This window comes from Erythrolamprus reginae, chromosome 4 (genome assembly GCF_031021105.1).
Source record: "Erythrolamprus reginae isolate rEryReg1 chromosome 4, rEryReg1.hap1, whole genome shotgun sequence".
In the NCBI taxonomy this organism is placed as follows: domain Eukaryota; kingdom Metazoa; phylum Chordata; class Lepidosauria; order Squamata; family Dipsadidae; genus Erythrolamprus; species Erythrolamprus reginae.
Genome location: NC_091953.1, coordinates 43,030,593 through 43,051,033, shown reverse-complemented (window position 1 = coordinate 43,051,033; position 20,441 = coordinate 43,030,593). Strand labels below are relative to the sequence as shown.

At 38.3% G+C, this 20,441-nt stretch overlaps 2 protein-coding genes across 5 annotated transcripts in view; one reads left to right on the top strand and one right to left on the bottom strand.

Annotated features, from left to right (window-relative positions):
* The window catches only part of ARL13B (ARF like GTPase 13B), a 52,139-nt gene that overhangs the window by 24,838 nt on the left and 6,860 nt on the right, over window positions 1-20,441 (bottom strand). For all 4 annotated transcript variants that reach the window (XM_070750164.1, XM_070750166.1, XM_070750163.1 and 1 more), the window contains exon 5: window positions 155-260. In XM_070750164.1, coding sequence (XP_070606265.1) covers window positions 155-260 — 106 coding nt within the window. The remainder of the gene's footprint in view (window positions 1-154; window positions 261-20,441) is intronic.
* Window positions 1,420-11,740, top strand: STX19 (syntaxin 19). The gene is made up of 2 exons (XM_070751736.1): window positions 1,420-1,575; window positions 9,558-11,740. Exon 2 carries the CDS (start codon window positions 9,614-9,616, stop codon window positions 10,493-10,495), a length of 882 nt encoding a protein of 293 aa, XP_070607837.1. The 5' UTR covers window positions 1,420-1,575; window positions 9,558-9,613; the 3' UTR covers window positions 10,496-11,740.

Genomic DNA, 20,441 nt, shown 5'->3' with positions numbered 1-20,441 from the left:
GCCACCAAGTCATCTTTCTCATGGCTGTCACTAATCAGACATGAAGAGGCATATGATATAGAGAAAAATAAAGTGATAGAGTTGCATAATTTTATTTCAAAATTCTGCCAAGCAACGTGTCTAAGGAAATTAATCTTATTTAAAATGCACTTACAATCTGACAGAGGCATTTGTGCTCATTGACAAGCTTTTCAAGAGATAAATATTCAATCACATCTGCTTCTGCCAAGGCACCTTCTTTGTCTTGTTTATTTGCTAATCTGAGGGGAGAAAAGATCAAATAAAAATATGGTAATGCTATCTACCATGGTTAAAAGTCAATTCAAATCAATATGGATAAGCAGAATCTATACAAATAATAGGTAAGATACAAAACAGTATTCTATAGCCAAACATAAATATTGCTATTGCCTGTTTATTAACAGTTTATTCTCAATGGAATAAATGGAAACAGTTAATTTATTTTCTCATTCTTAAAATGTTAGAAAGCCTGTATCTTGATTGAACCCATCATGGGTGAACTGAACTCAAATAATTCTGTTGTTAAAGCTTTATTTTCCTATTATACTTTCGAGAACCTACACTTCCTGAAAATGCTGCTCTTTTTAGAACAATCTCTGAAAAGCAAATATATGTGGGAAATAATTTGCAAAAAGTCCTGTACTTGTAACAGATGAACTTTTCCAGATTTGTGAACTATCTATCCATTTGATAAGGTTCTGAGCTGCCCTAAATTACAGATAGGTTGCCAACTCAATGGAGGAGATATGTTTGAAAAAACACAGGATTTGAAATATACAAAAGCCTATACAAAATGTAGTTGATAAAACAGCAAAGTTATTTAAAAGTTCAGAAAAATATTTCTATTTCTTAGAAATGAACTACAAACCAGCACATTTAGGCAAACATTTTTCCTACTTGTAGGTTGAAAATGTCTAGATAAATAGTACTGACAAGAACTACATTAAAACTTAATTTAATTTTTATAAACTTTAATAGTTTACACCAAAATTACAAAAGAATAAAAATAGAAAGCTAAATAGAAGTTAACAACTACTAATAAAACATTACTAAACATAAGGAAACCTTTGGTAATACATTCTCCCTTTCCTCAATGTTTTCCCAGTTTTCATTAAAAGTATTTGATGTTCAGGGAATTCAGTTTTAAGAAGGCAGTAGTATTAAGCAAGAGATATTTTCACTGTAAGCTAGAAATTACAGTAAGGAAAGAGTTAGACAAAATACTTCCTGGTATTGGCTCATTAGAATAAAATGACCCGCCTTGGAAGAAAGGTTGTACAGTATCTCCAACAGGCAGAACCAGATTCTCTAGCAGTTAAGTAACTAATTTGGTTTTCTACTACAGGGCAACATAACCAACTAAGACTCTCTCGATCCATGGTTTTTCAAGATACACTTCCTAAGTAATTAAGTTCTAGAGGGATTAAGCAAGCAGAAACTTTTAAAACGGGAATCACATTCCAGATCTATTAAGCATGCAGATATGGATAATGCAAGTGTCATATCCTTAAGTACAAAACGATACTGAAAAATAGAATTTTTTAAAAGAATAAGGTAAGTGTATTGTCTATCATATACCAAATAATTCTAATTAAAAATATGTAATATTTAATGTATGCAAAATAGATTTTTGTCCTCTGCTAAATGCAAGCTTATTTCTGTTGTACATGTTTGAAGAAATATATCGCTTTAATACAGAAATGCTAATTTGTTAAAAAGTATTTAATGAATTAAATGTAATTTCTTTTGAAAGCATGCCAGGGAATACATTCTTCTTTCACATAATTTTTTCTTTTTAAAACTGGGTTACTGAAAAATAAAGGTAGAGTTTGTGCTCTAAAAAATGCACCGACTAACACTCAAACAGACTACAGAGAGATCTTGTTGTGAGGTTAAAAACATTGCACACAACACTAAGTGAACAATTGTGTTTATGTGTTGTGCATAAATCACATTTTGATTTGGGAATGATATGTTTATTACACATGTTTGAAATGAATTAAAGAAACAGAAAAAAATCCTTTACTAAGACAATGTCTAAACAGGCAGTTGAATAACTTCAGCATTTTTATTTCAAGAATTATGAGAAGGGGAGTGTATGTGTACATTTGCTAGCAATAACATCATCTGCTGTGCATAAAAAATACTGAATATGGAAATTCAGCAGTTCAGTTCAGCTACAAGAGCTGATTCTAATAGTGCTAACGTGCAAATTTACTTTAGGATCGTCATAATTCTGAATTGTGTATATTATCTGAACAAAATTTATTTAAAAAATATTATTACTTCTTCTGTTAAGGTATATTTTCATCAGCATGCTTCTACCTAAATATAGTGCAAAGCATTATTACCCCTCCTTTGCTTATAAAAATGTAAAAACTATTTTGAAATTGGTTTTGAATTATTTTGATATTTGATTTATCCAAGGCAGCACAAAGATAACAAGTACATTGAGCATGAGCTTAAAACTTTTGATTTTAGAAAGCTCCTTTAGATTGAGTTGTGAATCTCATCAAGCCTACCAATGTTGACACATTATTTAAGAAATTTAGAGTACAGTTTGACCCAGTTTAATGTAATTGTTGAGGATGCTAGCCTAGAAACCAGAAGACTTTGAGTTCTAGTCCTGTCCTAGGCATGAAAGCCAGCTAGGTGACCTTGGACCAGTCACTCTTTCTCTGCCCAACCCACCTTACAAGGTTGTTGCTGCTGAGAAAATAGGGCAAGGAAAGAATATTAGGTATGTTCTCCACCTTGAGATATTTAAAGGAAATGATAAAGGAACTATAAAAATAAATGATAGTTACAAATGATCTCTCTTTGGCTTTACCGCCAATACGTGTAAATAGTTAAAATAGCAGGGAGGGGAGAATCTATAAAATAAATTTACCCTAAATTATTGCCCTAAAATTTGCATAATAGTATTTTCCTCAATAGTATTTATCACAAGAAATGACAGAAAACAAGTTGTTCCTAATGTAATCTTTCTACTATTTTGCCCCCATTGAAGAGTAGGTGAATGGGGATGCTTTAGGGGGCGGCATACAAATCCAATAAATAAATAAATTTTAGATTTTCCTAGAACAGTGATGAAGAACCTGTGGCATATGAAGCCATATCTGAGGATGCATGAGGTGTTGCCCCATGTCAGCTCTAGTGTCCATGCTGATTTCTGGCCGCCTTTTTGGGCCGTTTTTGCTCTGCCCAGGCTTCAGGAAAGCCTCCTAAATCCTGGGACGGCAAAAAATGGCTCAACAGGCCAGAAGTTCATTTCCAAACTCCTGTTTGGCCCATTTGGCCATTTTTCACCGTCCCCAGGCTTCAGGAAGCTTCAGTGAGGCCTGTCCACATGTATGAGGGTGCAGCATGGGGGTGCATGTGCAGAAGGCAGCATGGGGGCTGTGTGCATGCGCTACGGGAGGGCATGGGTGTGGGCACACACACACGCCAATCACTGAACTAGAATGTAGTTTGGAAAAAATCATTTTGCATAAACACTGCAATCAACACAGTTTATTGTTTTTGGAAGTACATTCAACCAGAAAATATTTATTTATTTATTAGATTTGTATGCCGCCCCTCTCCGTAGACTCGGGCCGGCTCACAAGAACAATAAAACAATTCAAGACAAATCTAATAATTTAAAAACATTAAAAAAAACCGTTATTAAAGCAGACATACACACAAACATACCATACATGAATTGTATAGGCCCGGGGGAGATGTCTCAGTTCCCCCATGCCTGACGGCATAGGTGGGTTTTAAGGAGTTTATGAAAGGCAAGGAGGGTGGGGGCAGTTCTAATGTCACGGGGGAGCTGGTTCCAGAGGGTTGGGGCCGCCACAGATTACTTCACTTGGCTTCTGAAATGCTTGGTAAGAGTCTCATCATTTAGTTTACTCAATGGCTGAGGTCTCTGTGGCAGTGCTATCCAAGATATTGTAATGTTAATTATGTACAGGTAGTCCTCGACTTGCAACAGTTAATTTAGTGACTGTTCAGTTATACTGGCACCGAAAAAAGTGACTTAGGACTGTTTTTCACACCTATGCCTATTGCAGCACCACCATGGTCATGTGATCAAAACTCAGATGCTTGCCAACTGGTTCATATTTATGGCACTTGTATTAATGATACCTGCAGTGTCCCAAGATCATGAATTCACCTTTTGCGATCTTCTGACAAGCGAAGTCCAAAGGAACACCGGATTACTAACTTAACAACTGCAATGATTCACTTAGCAAAGGTGTGGCAAGAAAGACATAAAATGGATCAAAAATAACAAAATAAATTTTGGGCTCAATTGTGGATGTAAGTCAAGGATTATCTGTAATGGAGAAATGCATTTGCCTTTCAAATTAACAGCATAAAGTCATCAGTAACAGCAAGAAAAAATATCTATAAAGAAAGAATCCCTACAACCCTCAATAGGAATTGGGGGAAATTCAGATAGTATTTTTAATATTGCTCAACAAATATCACATTACGATTTTACTTCTTGAAAGACTCTTACTTTCTTACTCCCAGCAGCATTAACATACATACGTCACAGACCTATGTTGATACAGTAGTGATATAGTACTCAAAACTCAGGTTTGTTGTTGCAGATTGATCTACATTGTTCTAATTTCATTACAAGCCATTGTATACAATAACTCCACCTCTTTTTTTAACCATGCTGCCTTTCTCTGGGAGTATTAACTTAATTATCTCCACCTTGTATCATTAGGATCATACATGGTATTTACAATAAACATCAACAAGGACTTTCCAAATAAAATGTTATTGAAAGAACAATACTTGGACTAACTCAGGCAGAACATCCTTGGATATTTTTTTCTTCTTTTAAAGTACATAACCTAAGGGCAATGTAAGATACTCCAAAACTGCAAATCTAGACATCACAATTAAATTGTCAATTGTTTTGATATCTTTTACATGAAAAGCAGATTAAATTATAAATTCTAATTTAATATGGCAGTGAACAAAAATGATGGGAGCGTTTTAAATTAAATTTAGTGTGGCCCACTCCCCAGCTACGTTTTCTCTACTTACTGTTTTGGCATTCAGACTCACAGTCATTCAAAACTCACAGTAATTTGGCGTCCAAATAATTTATATATTTCTAATCTACTATATATACTACTGAGAGGCAATGATTGTGTAAGAAAAAAGATGCAGTATTATTACAGAAAGGACTTTTTAGAGTTAACACACACACACACACACACTTTTCATTTAATAGATAACAACAACAGAGTTGGAAGGGACCTTGGAGGTCTTTTAGTCCAACCACCTGCTTAGGCAGGGAACCCTACACTACTTCAGACAGATGGTTATCCAACATCTGCTTAAAAATTTCCAGTGTTGGAGCATTCACAACTTCTGGAGGCAAGCTGTTCCAATTGTTCTGTCAGAAATGTCTGTTTAGTTGTAAGTTTCTTCTTTCCTTGTTTTAGTTTCCACCCTTTGCTTCTTGTTCTATCCTCAGGTGGTTTGGAGAATAGGTTGACTCCTTCTTTGTGGCAATCCCTGAGATATTGGAACACTGCTATCATGTTTCCCCTGGTCCTTCTTTTCATTAAACTAGCCATGCCCAGTTCCTGCAATAGTTCCTCATGTTTTAGCCTCCAGTTCCCTAATCATCTTTGTTGCTCTTCTCTGCACTCTTTCTAGAGTCTCAACATCCTTTTTGCATCGTGGCAACCAAAACTGAATGCAGTATTCCAACTGTGGCCTTACCAAGGCCTTATAAAGTGGTATTAACACTTTATGGGATCTTGATTCTATTCCTCTGTTAATGCAGCCTAGAACTGTGTTGGTTATTTTGGCGGCTGCTGCACACTGCTGGTTCATATTTAAAATGATTGTCCACTAGGACTCCAAGATCATCTCACACTTACTACTGTTGAGCAATGTACCACATATACTGTAGCTGTGCATTTTGTTTTTCTTGCCTGAATGTAGATCCTTACTTTTTTCACCATTGAATTTCATATTGTTAGATAGCGCCCATTGTTCAAATGACAACAAAGAACAATTTTATAATTTGCTCTTCCATTACAAAGCAATATACCATATACCATTAAATATAAATAGTACATTTAAAATAGGTAAGAGTACTTACTTTCTCGCTAGCAAGAAATAGCACAGGGGAAAAAAATATTTTTTTTTTAAATGGATGTTTTTTCCTCCTTCCCTCCCACTCCCAGAGTAAAAATATTGCTTTAAAAAAGCCATCTCTTGCTGAGCTCCTTTTCTTCCGAGCATGCCCCTAAAAGGACTAACTGCAAGGTAAAAAGCTCAAATGAGTTGATTAGAACCCGCTGCTGGCTGGCTGCTGCTGCCTGAAGTTGACAAGACCGTAATCAGTTACACGCTGAAGGCTTTCATTTGCCTCACAACTGCAATAGGAAAACAGCTGGTTGCCTTTCTTTACAATGTCTATCTGCCTTCGTCTCCAATGAACATAAGAACAAACATCAATTCTCTTCTTGCCAACTAGAAGAGGCACACATATACCCTTATCTGTTTGTTCTCTTTTCTACTAAAGGAAGAAAAAAATGCAATCAGTACTCCCAAACTTTCAAAAACTTAGTTTCCCAGTTATGAGAGAAACTAAATAGTTGATTCCATTGTGGAGGCTGCAATACTGGAACACTTCTTTTGGATAGAAAGGAAGGGCAGTTTTCCTTAGTGTTGATGTTTGTTCTTATGTTCCTTAGTGAAGAAGTAAAGCGATTCCTACAAAAATTAATTGGTCCTGGAAGTATCAATATTATGAGTGTCTTCTTCAATTTACAGTGGACCCTTGTGACTACGATTATCTAAATCAGGAGTGTCAAACTCAAGGCCCGGGAGCTGGATCCGGCCCAGTGTGCTTAGATCTAACCCACAGGGCCACCATGGAAACAGTGAAGAATTGGCCCGCAATGCCTCTGCTAGTGAAAATGGAGTTCGCAAGGACCATGGCAGCACTTTTGCTGGCAGATGGTTGTAGGAGGCTGTTGCAGGGGGAAATAGAACTTGGGAGCCCATTTTTGCTGGCAGAGCTGCCACAGGCGCCCCAACATGAGTGACATTGAGCTGGCTACACCCACCCTCACTCTCCAAGGTCAAACTCAACACTCATGCAGCCCTCAATAAAATTGATTTTGACACCCCTGATCTAAATAAATCTTCCCAACACAAATTAAGATAAATTAAATTTGTACTGGATCTTTCTGTAAACCAAGATGATAGAGATATTTAAGTATACCACCTGCGACTTCTTTTGCATTTTATTCGGTAAGGTAACTTTGAATATTTTAGATACCAGCTGATTCACTTTAACCTGACATTGGTCAATCAGTGCTTGTGTTATGGGGATATGAAAACTAAATAAGAACTTAAGTACTTGTTAATGGCACTGGATCAAACACCTGAATCTTCAAGAAATATTTTAAGTTCAAGAGAAGTTACTGCTATTTTTCTTTCTAATAGATTCTGAGTAAATTGGCCAAAAGCAAATCTTATGGCTTTACCGTAGCTTTAGTTTCTGTTAAGAAATATGCATCTGTGCTCTTTTGATTCCACAGGTGTACATAATCTACCAGACTTCTAATCTTCATAGGGATGATGCTTTTTGCATCCTATTCTCAAAAAGAAATGCTATAGCCTAGATTTCTAACTAATGCATATAGACTGGTAATATCTTAAGGAGAGGGGAATCATACAAATAATATTATAATTAAAGCCAAGATATTTCCTAATTCTGAAGATGAAATGATAGTTGAAGGAAGTGTGATGTATTTTTCCTAGGCACATCCCCCCAAAATATATTGTCTTTTATTAAAAATAATGTGTAAAGTACCACCAGTACTATCTGTTTCAGACAACTTTGGAAACTAATTTGAAGTTGAATTTAAGGGTAGCTCTGACAGTGGAAGAGTAAGGAGCATTAAGTCCAAGCATAAGCACTATTTTACAAGCAACCAAAAGACTGAGAATTTAGTGTCTGCTACCGTAAGAATTCATTCTTTCCCATGCCTTGACCAGCTCATTTCTCCCAGAGGACCACTCACAATGTAAGAGATGCAAAATTCATTGACAGTACCTAATCAGCTACATCAGTTGTGGGGAGATAATTTGGCATTAATGAAATTCATCTCTTCAAATCTGATCATCTATGGTGCTCAGCAGTTTCTATTAGAGTACCGATGGACATATGATTACCAGCCATGGTGATGATAGTAAGTGGGTGGGGGTGGAGGCAGAGAATTGAAAATAAAAAGAAAAGAATGGTGAAATGAGGCAATCAGAAAAAAGACTTGATGGTGATGTGGCTACAATACTTTTAATGAGCTCCTTCTAAAACATTTCATCTGCATTTTAATTTACCACTTACTTTTAAATTACTTGATTTCTCTTAATGATCATACCTTACTTAAATAATCATGCTACTAGAACTTATTTTATATAACACTTGCAGTCATGTAGGAAAGAAAGAAGTGACAGCAGATAAAAATAAGGGCATTTGGATATGAAGGATTTTGCAAACCATTTGTCCTGGAGCAACAGAAGACTAGATCAAGGCACAACCTCTTTCTCTTTCAGGAAAGAAGTTAAGCTACTTGGCCTTATTTCTAGAATATAAGAAAGAGAGATTAGAACTTTTCAGCTCCTTGGATTAAAAACAAGAAATGTGCTAGGAACACGAGCATAGAATCTGTTTCCAATAACCAATTGATCTGGAACAGCAGACAAAAGCTTGATTCCAATAATACATCCATTTTTAAAAAAGCTATAAATAAGTACAATATTTGCAATTCACCCATTCTGAAAAACTCATATATGTATATTAAAATACTAGTTTATATGTTGATTATTTTAATTTGCAAAAATGGAGAAAATGCAGGAAAGAAATAATATACCAGTATTAAGATGTAAAAAATAATGGATACAAAGACTCCAGAAAAAATTGTTTGCTATGCTATGTAGCAAATTTCTGCAACTTTTCTTTACATCATTTTCTGCTATGGTCTAATACAGTGGTCCCCAACGTTTTTTCCACCAGGGACCAGTTTCAGCAAGACAATTTTTCTATGGCCCGGTGGGGGCGGAAAGGGGTGTGGTTGGGGGCGGAATTAAGCATGGGGGTGCTGGTCCTCCCCGCCCCTCTTTCCCGCCATCGCCCTGTGGCCGGCAGAACCTGCCTCCCAAGCCCTCTTGCCCAGCGGGAGCTAAGCGCTGGAGACAGGGGGTCAGGCTGGCCCTCCTGCCTCCCCCCAGCCAAAAATGCAAAAGCGCCCCGCGGCAGAAGCCAAAAGAGGCTTGAGCCTCTCGGTCCTTCCCGCCCCTCTGTCCCGTCCATCATCCTGTGGCCGGCAGAACCTGCCTCCCGAGGCCTCTTGCCCGGCGGGAGGCGAAGCGCTGGAGGGAGGGGGTGGCGGCATGAGGGCCGGCAGCTGCTGACTCCACGGACCGGTGCAACATGCCCCTGGTCTAATATGATTGTGGATTAATAAATGCTAATTAAAGTGATTTTTAATTCCTAGGTATATACTGCTGCCTTGGGTTTAATTCTGCTGAACCTTAATATATTCAACAGAAGATGAAAGACCGCCTTCAAGAGCTTAAACTGAGAGCAAAGGAACTACAATTACTTGAAGAGAACAATCGTGTTGTTAATGCTATTAGAGAGGAACAAGGAGAATTTGAACAAGCAGCTGTTATTTTTGAAAAGGAACCCATAACTGAAAGGTATTTGCATGAAATACAACAACTTCATAATGACATTAATCGTTTGGCAACGGATGTTCAAAAGTTTAGTCGGCAGCAGAAAAGCTTGATGGCTTCCATGAGACGATTCAGTGTGCTTAAAAAAGAATGCAGCAATACAAAGGCAATTAAAGTTCAAGCAGAGCACATTAATAAGGGCTTGGATGATCTTTCAAAAATAATTAAAAGGGAAGAAAAAGAACATGGCTCATCATCTGTCCTTAGAAGAGTCCTCAGTTCTCAGCGTGCAGTCCTATTCTATCGTTTCCAAAATATAATGATTATGTATAATAATGCCATAACAACCAAACAAGAAAAGTGTAAGGATTTCATTACGCGTCAGTTGGAAGTGGCAGGAAAAGAAGTATCAGAGGAAGAACTAAACAATATGGTTGAACAAGGGAAATGGGAAATATTCAATGAAAATCTGCTCACAGAGGTCAAGATTACTAAAGTCCAATTATCCGAGATTGAACAACGACACCGAGAACTGGTCAGTCTGGAAAATCAAGTGAAAGATTTAAGAGGCCTTTTTTTCCAAATCTCACTTTTGGTAGATGAACAAGGTGAAATGATCAACAGCATTGAGATGGAAATCATTAATACTCAGGATTATGTTCAAATGTCAAGAGAAAAGTTCAGGCTGGCAGCAAAGTATCGGAAAAAGAATCCATGCAAAGCGCTGTGCTGTTGCTGCTGCTCCTGGTGCAAATGATTTGTCCTCTGGGCAATTAAAACTGAAGAGCTGATCCATAAAATACTGAACAGGACTAAATAGTTATAAGGAAAGTGGTTTGCTGTACTACTAAGATTATGGACATTTTTTTCACATATTTGCTTTTATTAGTTACATGTCTCAAATGCAGAATTTGCTAAGAGAAGAATTTGCTACTTTAAAAATAAGAGATCAAATGTAGGGATCTTGCCAATGTTCACCATGTACCATTATACTTTGGTTGCTGAGTACAGTAGGACCTCTACTTAAGAACGTCTCTACTTAAGAACTTTTCTAGATAAGAACTGGGTGTTCAAGATTTTTTTGCCTCTGCTTAAGAACCATTTTCTACTTAAGAACCCGAGCCTGTAAAAATTTCCCCGGAAATTTGAGAATGGCACAAAGGCCCGGACAGTTTCCTGCCCTTCCCCCTTTAATATCGGCCATCTCGGGCTTTTCTGGGCTGCCAGAGGAGCCTTTTGGTGATGCTTAAGGAGGCTTTGGCAGTCCAGAGCGAATGAAGCATTTTCCTTTCTCTGGGTGCTTGGAGAGGGAATAAACCACTTCGCTGTTTCCCCGGCCGGATCAACTCGGCTTCAGCCCAACCAAGGAGTCACCACAGTGAAGGAAAGGTGCCTGCTACAAAGTGTGAGAGAGCGAGAGGAGAGGGGAGCCCTTCAGCATGGGAAGGAAGAGGCAGCAGGTAGCAGGAGAGGCAGCTAGTATATGGGAGGCAGCCTCATGCCGGGTGTATGGGACGTCGTCGCTGCCTCAGAGTCCCCCTTTGTTTTTAAGCCTTAACATTTTGGATTTTTTTGATTCCCCTCACCTAGCCTTCTTCCTTCGGCAGTGACTCTCCTCCTCCTCTTCTTCCTCCTCCTCCTCCCATCCAAATTCCGATCTTTTATTTCTTTCCTAATGGGTTTGTATGCATTATTTGCTTTTACATTGATTCCTCTGGGAAAAATTGCTTCTACTTAAGAACGTTTCTACTTATGAACCGGCCACGGAACAAATTAAGTTCTTAAGTAGAAGTACCACTGTAATTCCTTACAGTGGTACTTACAACTGTGAAGAGGGGAATAGCCTTGTCCATTTTACATGCCGCTTTAAAAATACTGTATGAATATGAAACAAAGGAGTATTATTATCAATTTATTATGTTGTTGTAGATACTAATGAAGCATCTATTTGAGACAAAAGCACAACTGTACTGTCATAGTATATTTTAGCCAAATTTCCTAGAATTAAATTAATTTTCCTAGAAATTCTGTTTAAGTAGTTTGGATAAAGAAAAACTGCAAACCTACTGTAACGAAAGTTAGGGAGTACAGGAAGTTTTCAGCCGACATCAATTTGTTCAGCAACTGTTCAAATTTATGACCTTCAACCTCCTGCTATCTCAGTACTCCTGACATCATGTGTTTACAATCCAAGCAGGCACTTGGATATGCAGCTCACGATTATATGTCATGCGATCACATTTGTGACCTTTCTTCCTGGTTTCAAACAAGCAATGCCAATGGGAAAGCTGGCAGAGACGATTGCAAGTCACTCCAGTAAGATTCCCCAGCTCACCTGTTCTAAAATTATCCTGCAGTCAAAAAAGGGCTATGTCCTGTGACTGCACCAATCAGCTGGCCAGTGGAAGATTGCAAAGCCCCCATCTCTTGCTTGAATTGGAAAAAAAAATGTTATCTCCAAAATGTGTGCAATGAAATCAAGGATGCTGGGTCTTTGCAAGCTTTAGCTGTAATTCTGAGCTGTAGGGCTTAGTTAAAAGATAGATTATAGACCAGTGATGGCGAACCTTTTTTTCCTTGGGTGCCAAAAGGATATGGGTACACGCTACTGCACATGCGCGACTGCCTACATCCATAATTCAATGTCTGGGAAGGATGAAAACAGCTTCCACTGCCCCCTGGAGGCCGGAAACAGCTTTTTTCCCAAATTGTGGTGGGCCCAGTAGGCTCCTGTTTTGCCTTCCTCAGGCTCCAAAGGCTTCTCTGGAGCTGGGGAAGGGTAAAAACACCCTCCCAGAGCCTCTATGTCAGCCAAAAGTCAGCTGGCCAGCACACACATGCACATTGGAACTGAGCTAGAGCAACAGCTCATGTGCCAGCAGATATGGCTCCGCGTGCCACCTGTGGCACCTGTGCCATAGGTTCGCCATCACTATTATAGACTGTCTTCTATAGGCAGTCATGTGGAAGCTAAAGCTTACAAAGACCCAGTATCCTACATTTTGTTGCACAACTTTTACAGATTTTTTTTTTTTAAGTTTCATGATTGGTCATTATTTAAGGCAGTTCATGTAATGTCATTAAACTCCATTACAGCTATAACTCGAAGACTATCTGTAATCAAGAAGTTCTGTTTTGCATGGAAGGTAACTTTTAGGCTATCAGTCACCTCTGGTCTTGGTTGTCAATCATATTTCACAAACACATATTTAGTTTGTATAAAATATTGTTTTTCCTGAAGGCAATTATTGCTTGTTTCATAAAGTGCCAATATATCACTGGTATAGATAGATAGATAGATAGATAGATAGATAGATAGATAGATAGATAGATAGATAGATAGATAGATAGATAGACAGACAGACAGACAGACAGACAGACAGACAGACAGACAGACAGACAGACAGACAGACAGACAGACAGTGTGTGTGTGTTTAACAGTAAAATAAACTACATCAATCCACATGTTAGAGAACAGGAAGAAACAGTTTTGTGTTATGATTACAAGGAATATAGAAAAATATCTGAAACAGAACTAAAATCAAAATTGAAGTCTATATTGATTAAATTAAATCTGAAAAACCACTAGATATTTAAAAAATGAACATGCTTTCCATTTTTTCCTGTAACTAACACTGATAATAATTAGATTTGAAAATTATACTAAGACACTTTTATTAATCCATCTTTTCTTTGGTTTCTTCTAAAATTAATGCACCTTAAATTCACTACATGTAAGGCAAAGGAGGCTTAACTAATCAAGCATCCTTTTCTCCTAAAAAAATCTAAAAGGAAATTTAAGTAGGTTTATACATTGATTAGACACAATGCTGTTACAAGTTTAGATAAAATTTAAAAATTGCTACAGAGATTCAACTTTGCTCCAAAAACAAAAATAGAATTCTTTAATGGATTACTGCAATGAAACAAAAATATCATTTTTAGGAAATTATATAATTCAGTTTTAAGTTAACTCTTTCCTTATATAAGTCAGGTTTGTAAATAGGTTGAAAACAGAAACAGAAGAAAACCAGGAAATGTTATTAGCATCACTGAAGACAATTACTATTGTAAATGAGATTTAAATGAGATTATTTTTATTGTGCAAGATAATTAAAAATGTTAATAATACCCAAATATACAACTATTACAAACATTAAGTTCCCAATTGCAGAATGTTTCATAACTAAGGAAAAAGCTTTAAAAAAAGAACGACAAAGCTCCAGTCTATTTTCAACACAATTTAAGTTTTCATTTTGACCTCAGAATAAACAAACAAATTTTTCATTAAGGCATATGTTTTTACACTACTTATATAGGAACAGAAATCAAGCAAGGAACTAATTTCCACTTAAATGATAAATTTAGTCAGTGTTGCTCATTTTACAAACAATTAACTATAAAATCTGGAATAAACACTGGAGTAGCTAAATTAATATTTCTTCCACAATGTATTACAGTAGTAGCTGCTATCTTCACTTGTATAAAATCAAAATTTTTGTTTTACTTAGAATAGTTTACAATATATCATCTCTATCAGAGATGGGATTTAGCGGTAGCAAAAGGTTTGAGTAGTTTGGAGAATCAGTAAATACCACCTCTGACAGGCCCCACCCACATCTATTCTCTGCCTACCAAGTCCCAGCTGATCAGGAGGAAGTGGGGCTTTTGCAGTAACCTTCCTGTGGAGTGGGGAAGAAATTGAGATTTTGCAATATCCTTCCCCTAGAGTGGTAGAAATGGAGATTTTACAGTATCCTTCCTGTGCCATGCCCACCAAACCATGTGATACCCAAGCCACGCCCACAGAACCAGTAGGAAAAAATATTGAATCTCACCACTGAAAACATTACTAAAATCCAAAAATAATAATCTTCTAGGCTATTTTTTTAAAACTAAGATTAAGTCACGGATTCCCAATTATGAGACTAAAAGAATTCTGACTTTATACAAGCATGAATAAAGTCTGAAGAGAGAGGACCTTTATAGGAGAATAAGTATGAATTTCACACATTTAATATAATTCATTCACATTTTAGCATTTAAACTTAAGACTTGACACAAAGAGCATAAAAAAATAAATCATGAAATAATCCCCAGCAGCTGGAGATGTTTTTTTACTCTAAATTTTTCCCCCAACTACTCAATTTTTTAAACAAAGGGTTGTCATATTTTTCAGAGTATAAGGCACCTTTTTACCCTCTAAAAAGAGGGTGAAAACATGCATCTTATACACCGAATTTGTTCAATTCTTTGCTATTTCTATAGGTCAGGCACACATGCACAGAAATACACAGCAAACAGTGTACTGTATATCATCTGTCCTGTTTTCTCTTTGGAAAATTGCTAGGGGGCAAAGTCTTTTTTCCCTTGTTTTCCTCCCCCAAAACTAAGGTGTGTCTTATACACAGGTGCATCTTACTACTCCAAAAATATGGTACTTCCTGGACATAAAAGTCAGTACCAACCAGACAGATTTTTCAGACCAACATAGCCAATAAAATTCCTATTAATATTTTTTCAAACAGTACCCTACTCAGGGTTAATGCGATCTTCCAATTTAAAATCATTTGGTAGACCAATAATGGCAATAGTGTAGTGGAAAGGATTGTGTGTTATTCAGACAAATTTCTGTATTTCAAGCAAGCAGATTTTATTTAATTGTGCTTTGGGGGGTGGGTGATCGGTCTACAGATATATACTAGAAAAAATAGGGAGAGGAATGCTACAATCATACATATGAGGGCATTTTACTGCAAAACACTTTGTTCCATATAAACTGTGTTTGTCTTTCCCAAATGACACAGAAAGTAATGTGCTGATCGGTGATAGATATAATCCAAATATTGGCCTATGAAAAATACTAGCAAGTTATTGTGATACTCTGCATAATTGTTAGTTATTTGGAATATTTTCTTCCCTAAAACATAATGCAACTAGTTTGGCATACTGCATAAAGGCCAAAAATTGGAAGAACAGAATTTTAGTCTTGCTTCAGAAATAAGCCAGTTGGATGACTTTATCCCAATATTTCTTTTAGCCCCAGGAAAAAGGCGATGACAAATTACTTGTCAAAAAGTTGCCAAATCACCAATTGTTAAGAGTTCTGCAAACCCCACCCACCCAAAATAATCCTTCACCAAGATGAACAATGTAAAGTTGTATGTAGTGATCATAGTCAAAGGCATAAGAAGCCATTTTTAACCAACTGTAAAAGAAATAAAGCTGTGCTCTTTCTATGGCTTTCAGCATAAATAAATGCTGTATGGACATAATTTGAAGGCAGCAACAGAAGAAAAACCAGTTAAGCAAGGCTCAGCATTCCTCACGGAATGCTAGATAGAGAGAGGGGGGAAAGATAAGGAGCTGCTCAGAAAATAACATAATGCTAGTCTAGGAAAGAGAGATATGTCTTTTCTGTCATGGCTCTTTTTCATTCAACTTGTTACACTTAACTGTTTTCTTTCAAGCAGACAATATTGCTACTACAACATGTCTTATTTCTAAACATAGCTGTACCTGCTGTTTTTCTAGTACAGTATAAAAAGCTTTTAACCTTTGTGAGACTTGTTTTAACTCAATAGAAAAAGTAAGCATCAGTAAGCTTACCAGACATACTTTTTTTCTTTTAGCAATGGTTTGTGAACTGTATCACAAAAACTGGATTGACACTTAATGCTAAACTATAATAAGATAATTCTCAAGATTATGATGGCAATCGGAACAGGGATTTCCATTGCTAACAATGCAATTGGAAAGCACAATATTATATGGCTGCATTATTTAGCACCTGCAATCCTGGCTACTGTCAGGATCCCAGGACTGTGTGGGTCATGAAATGGAAACAGGTGGAGTCCCAAGCAAGGAGCATGGAGGAAAGAGGGTGTAAAATGGAGCTATTGGGTATTATAGACTGTGTAATGCTGGGTTTATAAACTTTGAGCTACAATTCACCTGAACAGTAACTAATCACAATTTCCTGGTAATAAATACTGGAATGTCAAGATGTCAACTTGCAAAAGCATCCCTGGCCTGCTCTCGAGTTGCCATAGGCCAGGGGTGATGGGCATCCATCAGAACCCTGACAAAAAGGATTATAATTTTTTAAGAGTTATGAGATAACCCAACCCTACCCTTAACTCTATGTCTAGCATCTGTATTTATATACAAGCAATTTATGACTAATCATTGTCAGTCTTTCATGCATTCATAGTCTTTATGCTATCTAAAATGCTAGCATTTCTTCTTTTTTTCAAATAATGTTTCCTGTGCTACCAGAAAAAAAAATCCTATTTAAATATTAACTTCCTCACTAACACATCATATAAAAGGCCATAAAGTCATTTCAACACTGATCTGGCATCAACTCTTACAAGAGTTCAATAACAAAGATGTATCAACAAAAGTAGGAAATCAGTCATGTTTACTTATGATTTAATCTCAATGAGCAGCTGCATGTTGAACATTCTATAATGGGCCTACAGTTGGCTTTAGTCACAACTCTGGCACAAAAGATTTTTTCATTCCTGAAAAAAGGTCTAGACACAAAGTATACTGCTAAAGTATACTTCAGCTTAGAAACTGGTCCATTAACAAATTAGTTTAGTTTTAGTTTAAAAAGACAAGATACCTTTGGGAATTATCTACTGCTTTTACAATTCTGGAATTACTGAGGTAGTAAACAAAAATCTGGAGTGGTATAAGGAAAATGCAATTACAGTGGTACCTCGTCTTACGAACGCTTCTTCATACGAACTTTTCGAGATACGAACCGGGCGTTCAAGATTTTTTTGCCTCTTCTCACGAACTATTTTCGTCTAACGAACCCTCGCTTCTCTCCCAGCTGCTGCTGCTGCAAGCAGTGGCCAAAACAAGCACTTTTAAATTTGCACCTCTGATGATCAAAAGGGAAATGGAGCCAGACTTTCCTGTGCGGTGTCTCCCACCTCCGCCCATCTCATCTACTAGAAATCGGCGCGTCCCAGGAGCTCTCCGCAGCTGCGGGTGGATAAAGCAAGGCTAGCGGAGTGCGTGGAGAGGCAGAGAAAGGGGGAGGGTGGAGTAATAATTGCGAGTGGGGTGACCTGGAAGTTGAGATACAGGCTCTCACAGCCTCCTCATTTTCTCTTCTGAGAGAGAGAGGGAGCCTTAAAGAAACGAGGGGCGGGAAGAGAAAATGAGGAGGTTGTGAGAGCCTGTATCTCAACTTCCAGGACACCCCACTCGCAATTATTATTCCACCCGCCCCTTTTTTGTTAGGTTTCCAGGACACCTGACTCGCATTTCAGTTCATATCTTCCCTGCCAGCGCTTGGATCAACTGAAAGGGAAAATTTACGTAGCAGAGCTGAGAGGAGGGTAGGAAAGACGGCCACTCCTTGCCGTCCCTTGCGAGAGAGGGAGAGAGCCTCCCCTGGTGGGAGAGAAAATGAGGAGGCTGTGAGAGCCCGTATCTCAATTTCCTCACTAAGTTTTAAGGGAACTAAATAATTGCGCACCCCAAACCAGATGGAAGAAACGTGCCCCCCCCCGCCATCCTCAGAGCCCGCAGCACTCCAGTTTTGCTCTTTTTTAGTTGACAGACTGACCTCCCCCTAAACCGCGTCTCCATCACCTGCGCTTTGCTGAGGACCAGAGCTCGATCCCCGTGAGCAAAGGGGAAGGAAAGGAGCCTCCCCCGGTTCTCTACCGGCATTCAGGGACACCCCCCCACACACACACCAGAGTGAGAGCCAGGGAGCCTTGTCTGTGGCCAAAGCTCCGGATTCCCCTTTGCTGCCACCGCCGAAAACACTTTCAAGGAGGGTGAAAGCCCCGCTGGCTGACAAGCCGCCAGGCAACTTCCCGCGTATGTTAATCACCCACCAGGCTCCCTCCGAGCAGCCTCTGCTGTGTTCCCCCCAATTAAGTTCGTAAGACCAGGTACCACTGTAACTTATATTATAAAGGAGGGCTTGAAACTCTTCTTCATATTGCTGAACCAATTTTCAGAATGTAGCTAGCTTTCCTAGATAATTAGTCAACATAAATAGTTTTCACAACAAGTCATTCAAATTATTTATCAATTCTGCTTCATTATTTAAAAGCACAAATAACCATAAATTTAAATATTTTCAAGCTAAAAATGTTTCTCAGAATTAGATTCAAATAAATAGACACAGATTACTAACCAAAAAACTTCATATAGTAAGAACCTATTTGTACATGTAAAAGACTAGGTTTATTTTTATGGATAGAAATTTTCTATTGTAAATAATGAGATTTCTTCTGGGATACAAATATTCTCTGGAGCAATTGAGTATTTACAAATAAATTCTGCAACAACATGAACTAAAGAGCCTATATCTCAATGTTATTATATAACCCGATTTTTCTGCTGTATTACACCCAAAAATGAAAGATGAAAGAAATGGAATCTGTAAACCTATAGCAAAATACAGAAGATACCATTTTTAAAATGTTATTTTTTCCACAAATGCATTATAGAAAAGTTCAAAATATTGAAACCTTATAAGGGCTTTTCTATTAAGAACATTTTTGAGAGAATATATCAAATAAACAGTAAAATTCTATCTGATGAGAACCATCTTAACATTTGGTTAATTGTTTGTTTGATAATGTCAGTTCTCTCTTAACAATAAGTAGAATGCATCAATTGCACCCTCTTGTGATGGGCACCCTCTTGTGATGGGCACTCTCTTGTAATGGGCGATATTTTTAATAGACCATTTATATTTTAATACTGCATCAATAGTCAAAAATCAAATAGTTATACAGTAGTCCCTCACCTATCGCTGGTGTTACGTTCCAGACCTGGCCGCGATAGGTGAAATCCGCGATGGGGAATTTATCGACTGATAGTACAGTGATCCCTCGAGTTTCGCGATCTCGATCTTCGCGAAACGCTATATCGCGATTTTAAAAAAAATATTAATTTTAAAAAAAACCACTTCCGCATTTGGCTTCAGGATTCAGCTGGGAAGCGGCGCAGCTGTTTTAAAAGGTCGCAGCCGGCCTGGGGGGCTTCCCAGCACACCCCCCCGAACCCCCAACCCGGGTTCGGGGGGGTGCTGGAAGCCCCCCAGGCCGGCTGCGACCCTTTAAAACAGCCGCGCCGCTTCCCAGCTGAGTCCTGAAGCCAAACGCCAAAGGCGAACTTCCGCGTTTGGCTTCAGGACTCAGCTGGGAAGCGGTGCGGCTGTTTTAAAAGGTCGCAGCCGGCCTGGGGGTTTCCCAGCACCCCCCCGAACCCCCAACCTGGGTCTTCCTGGCCGCCCACGCAAAGGGGAAACCCCGGCTCCTTGCTGATGTCCGCCGCTCGCCCGCCCGCCAGCAAGAGGGGGAAGACCCAGGGAAGGTTCCTTCGGCCACCCAGCAGCTGATCTGCTCGGTAGCGCAGCAGCAGCGAGGAGCCGAATGGGGTTTCCCCTTTGCGTGGGTGGCGGGGAATGCAAACTCCACCATCTACGCATGCGCGGCCATAGAAAAAAAGGGCGCGCATGCGCAGATGGTGTTTTTACTTCAGCAACCCTACATCACGAAAAATCGATTATCGCGAGGGGTCTTGGAACGGAACCCTCGCGATAATAGAGGGATCACTGTACTTATTTAAGTATTTATATTGTAATTGTTTGGTAAGTTTTCATTGTTTTAAGTGTTTATAAACCTTTATTTTAGATACAGTATTTAAATACAGTATTTACA

What these genes read in the sequence shown, in the direction of transcription:
- STX19 (XM_070751736.1), top strand. Translation starts at nt 9,614, where the DNA reads ATGAAAGACCGCCTTCAAGAGCTTAAACTGAGAGCAAAGGAACTACAA.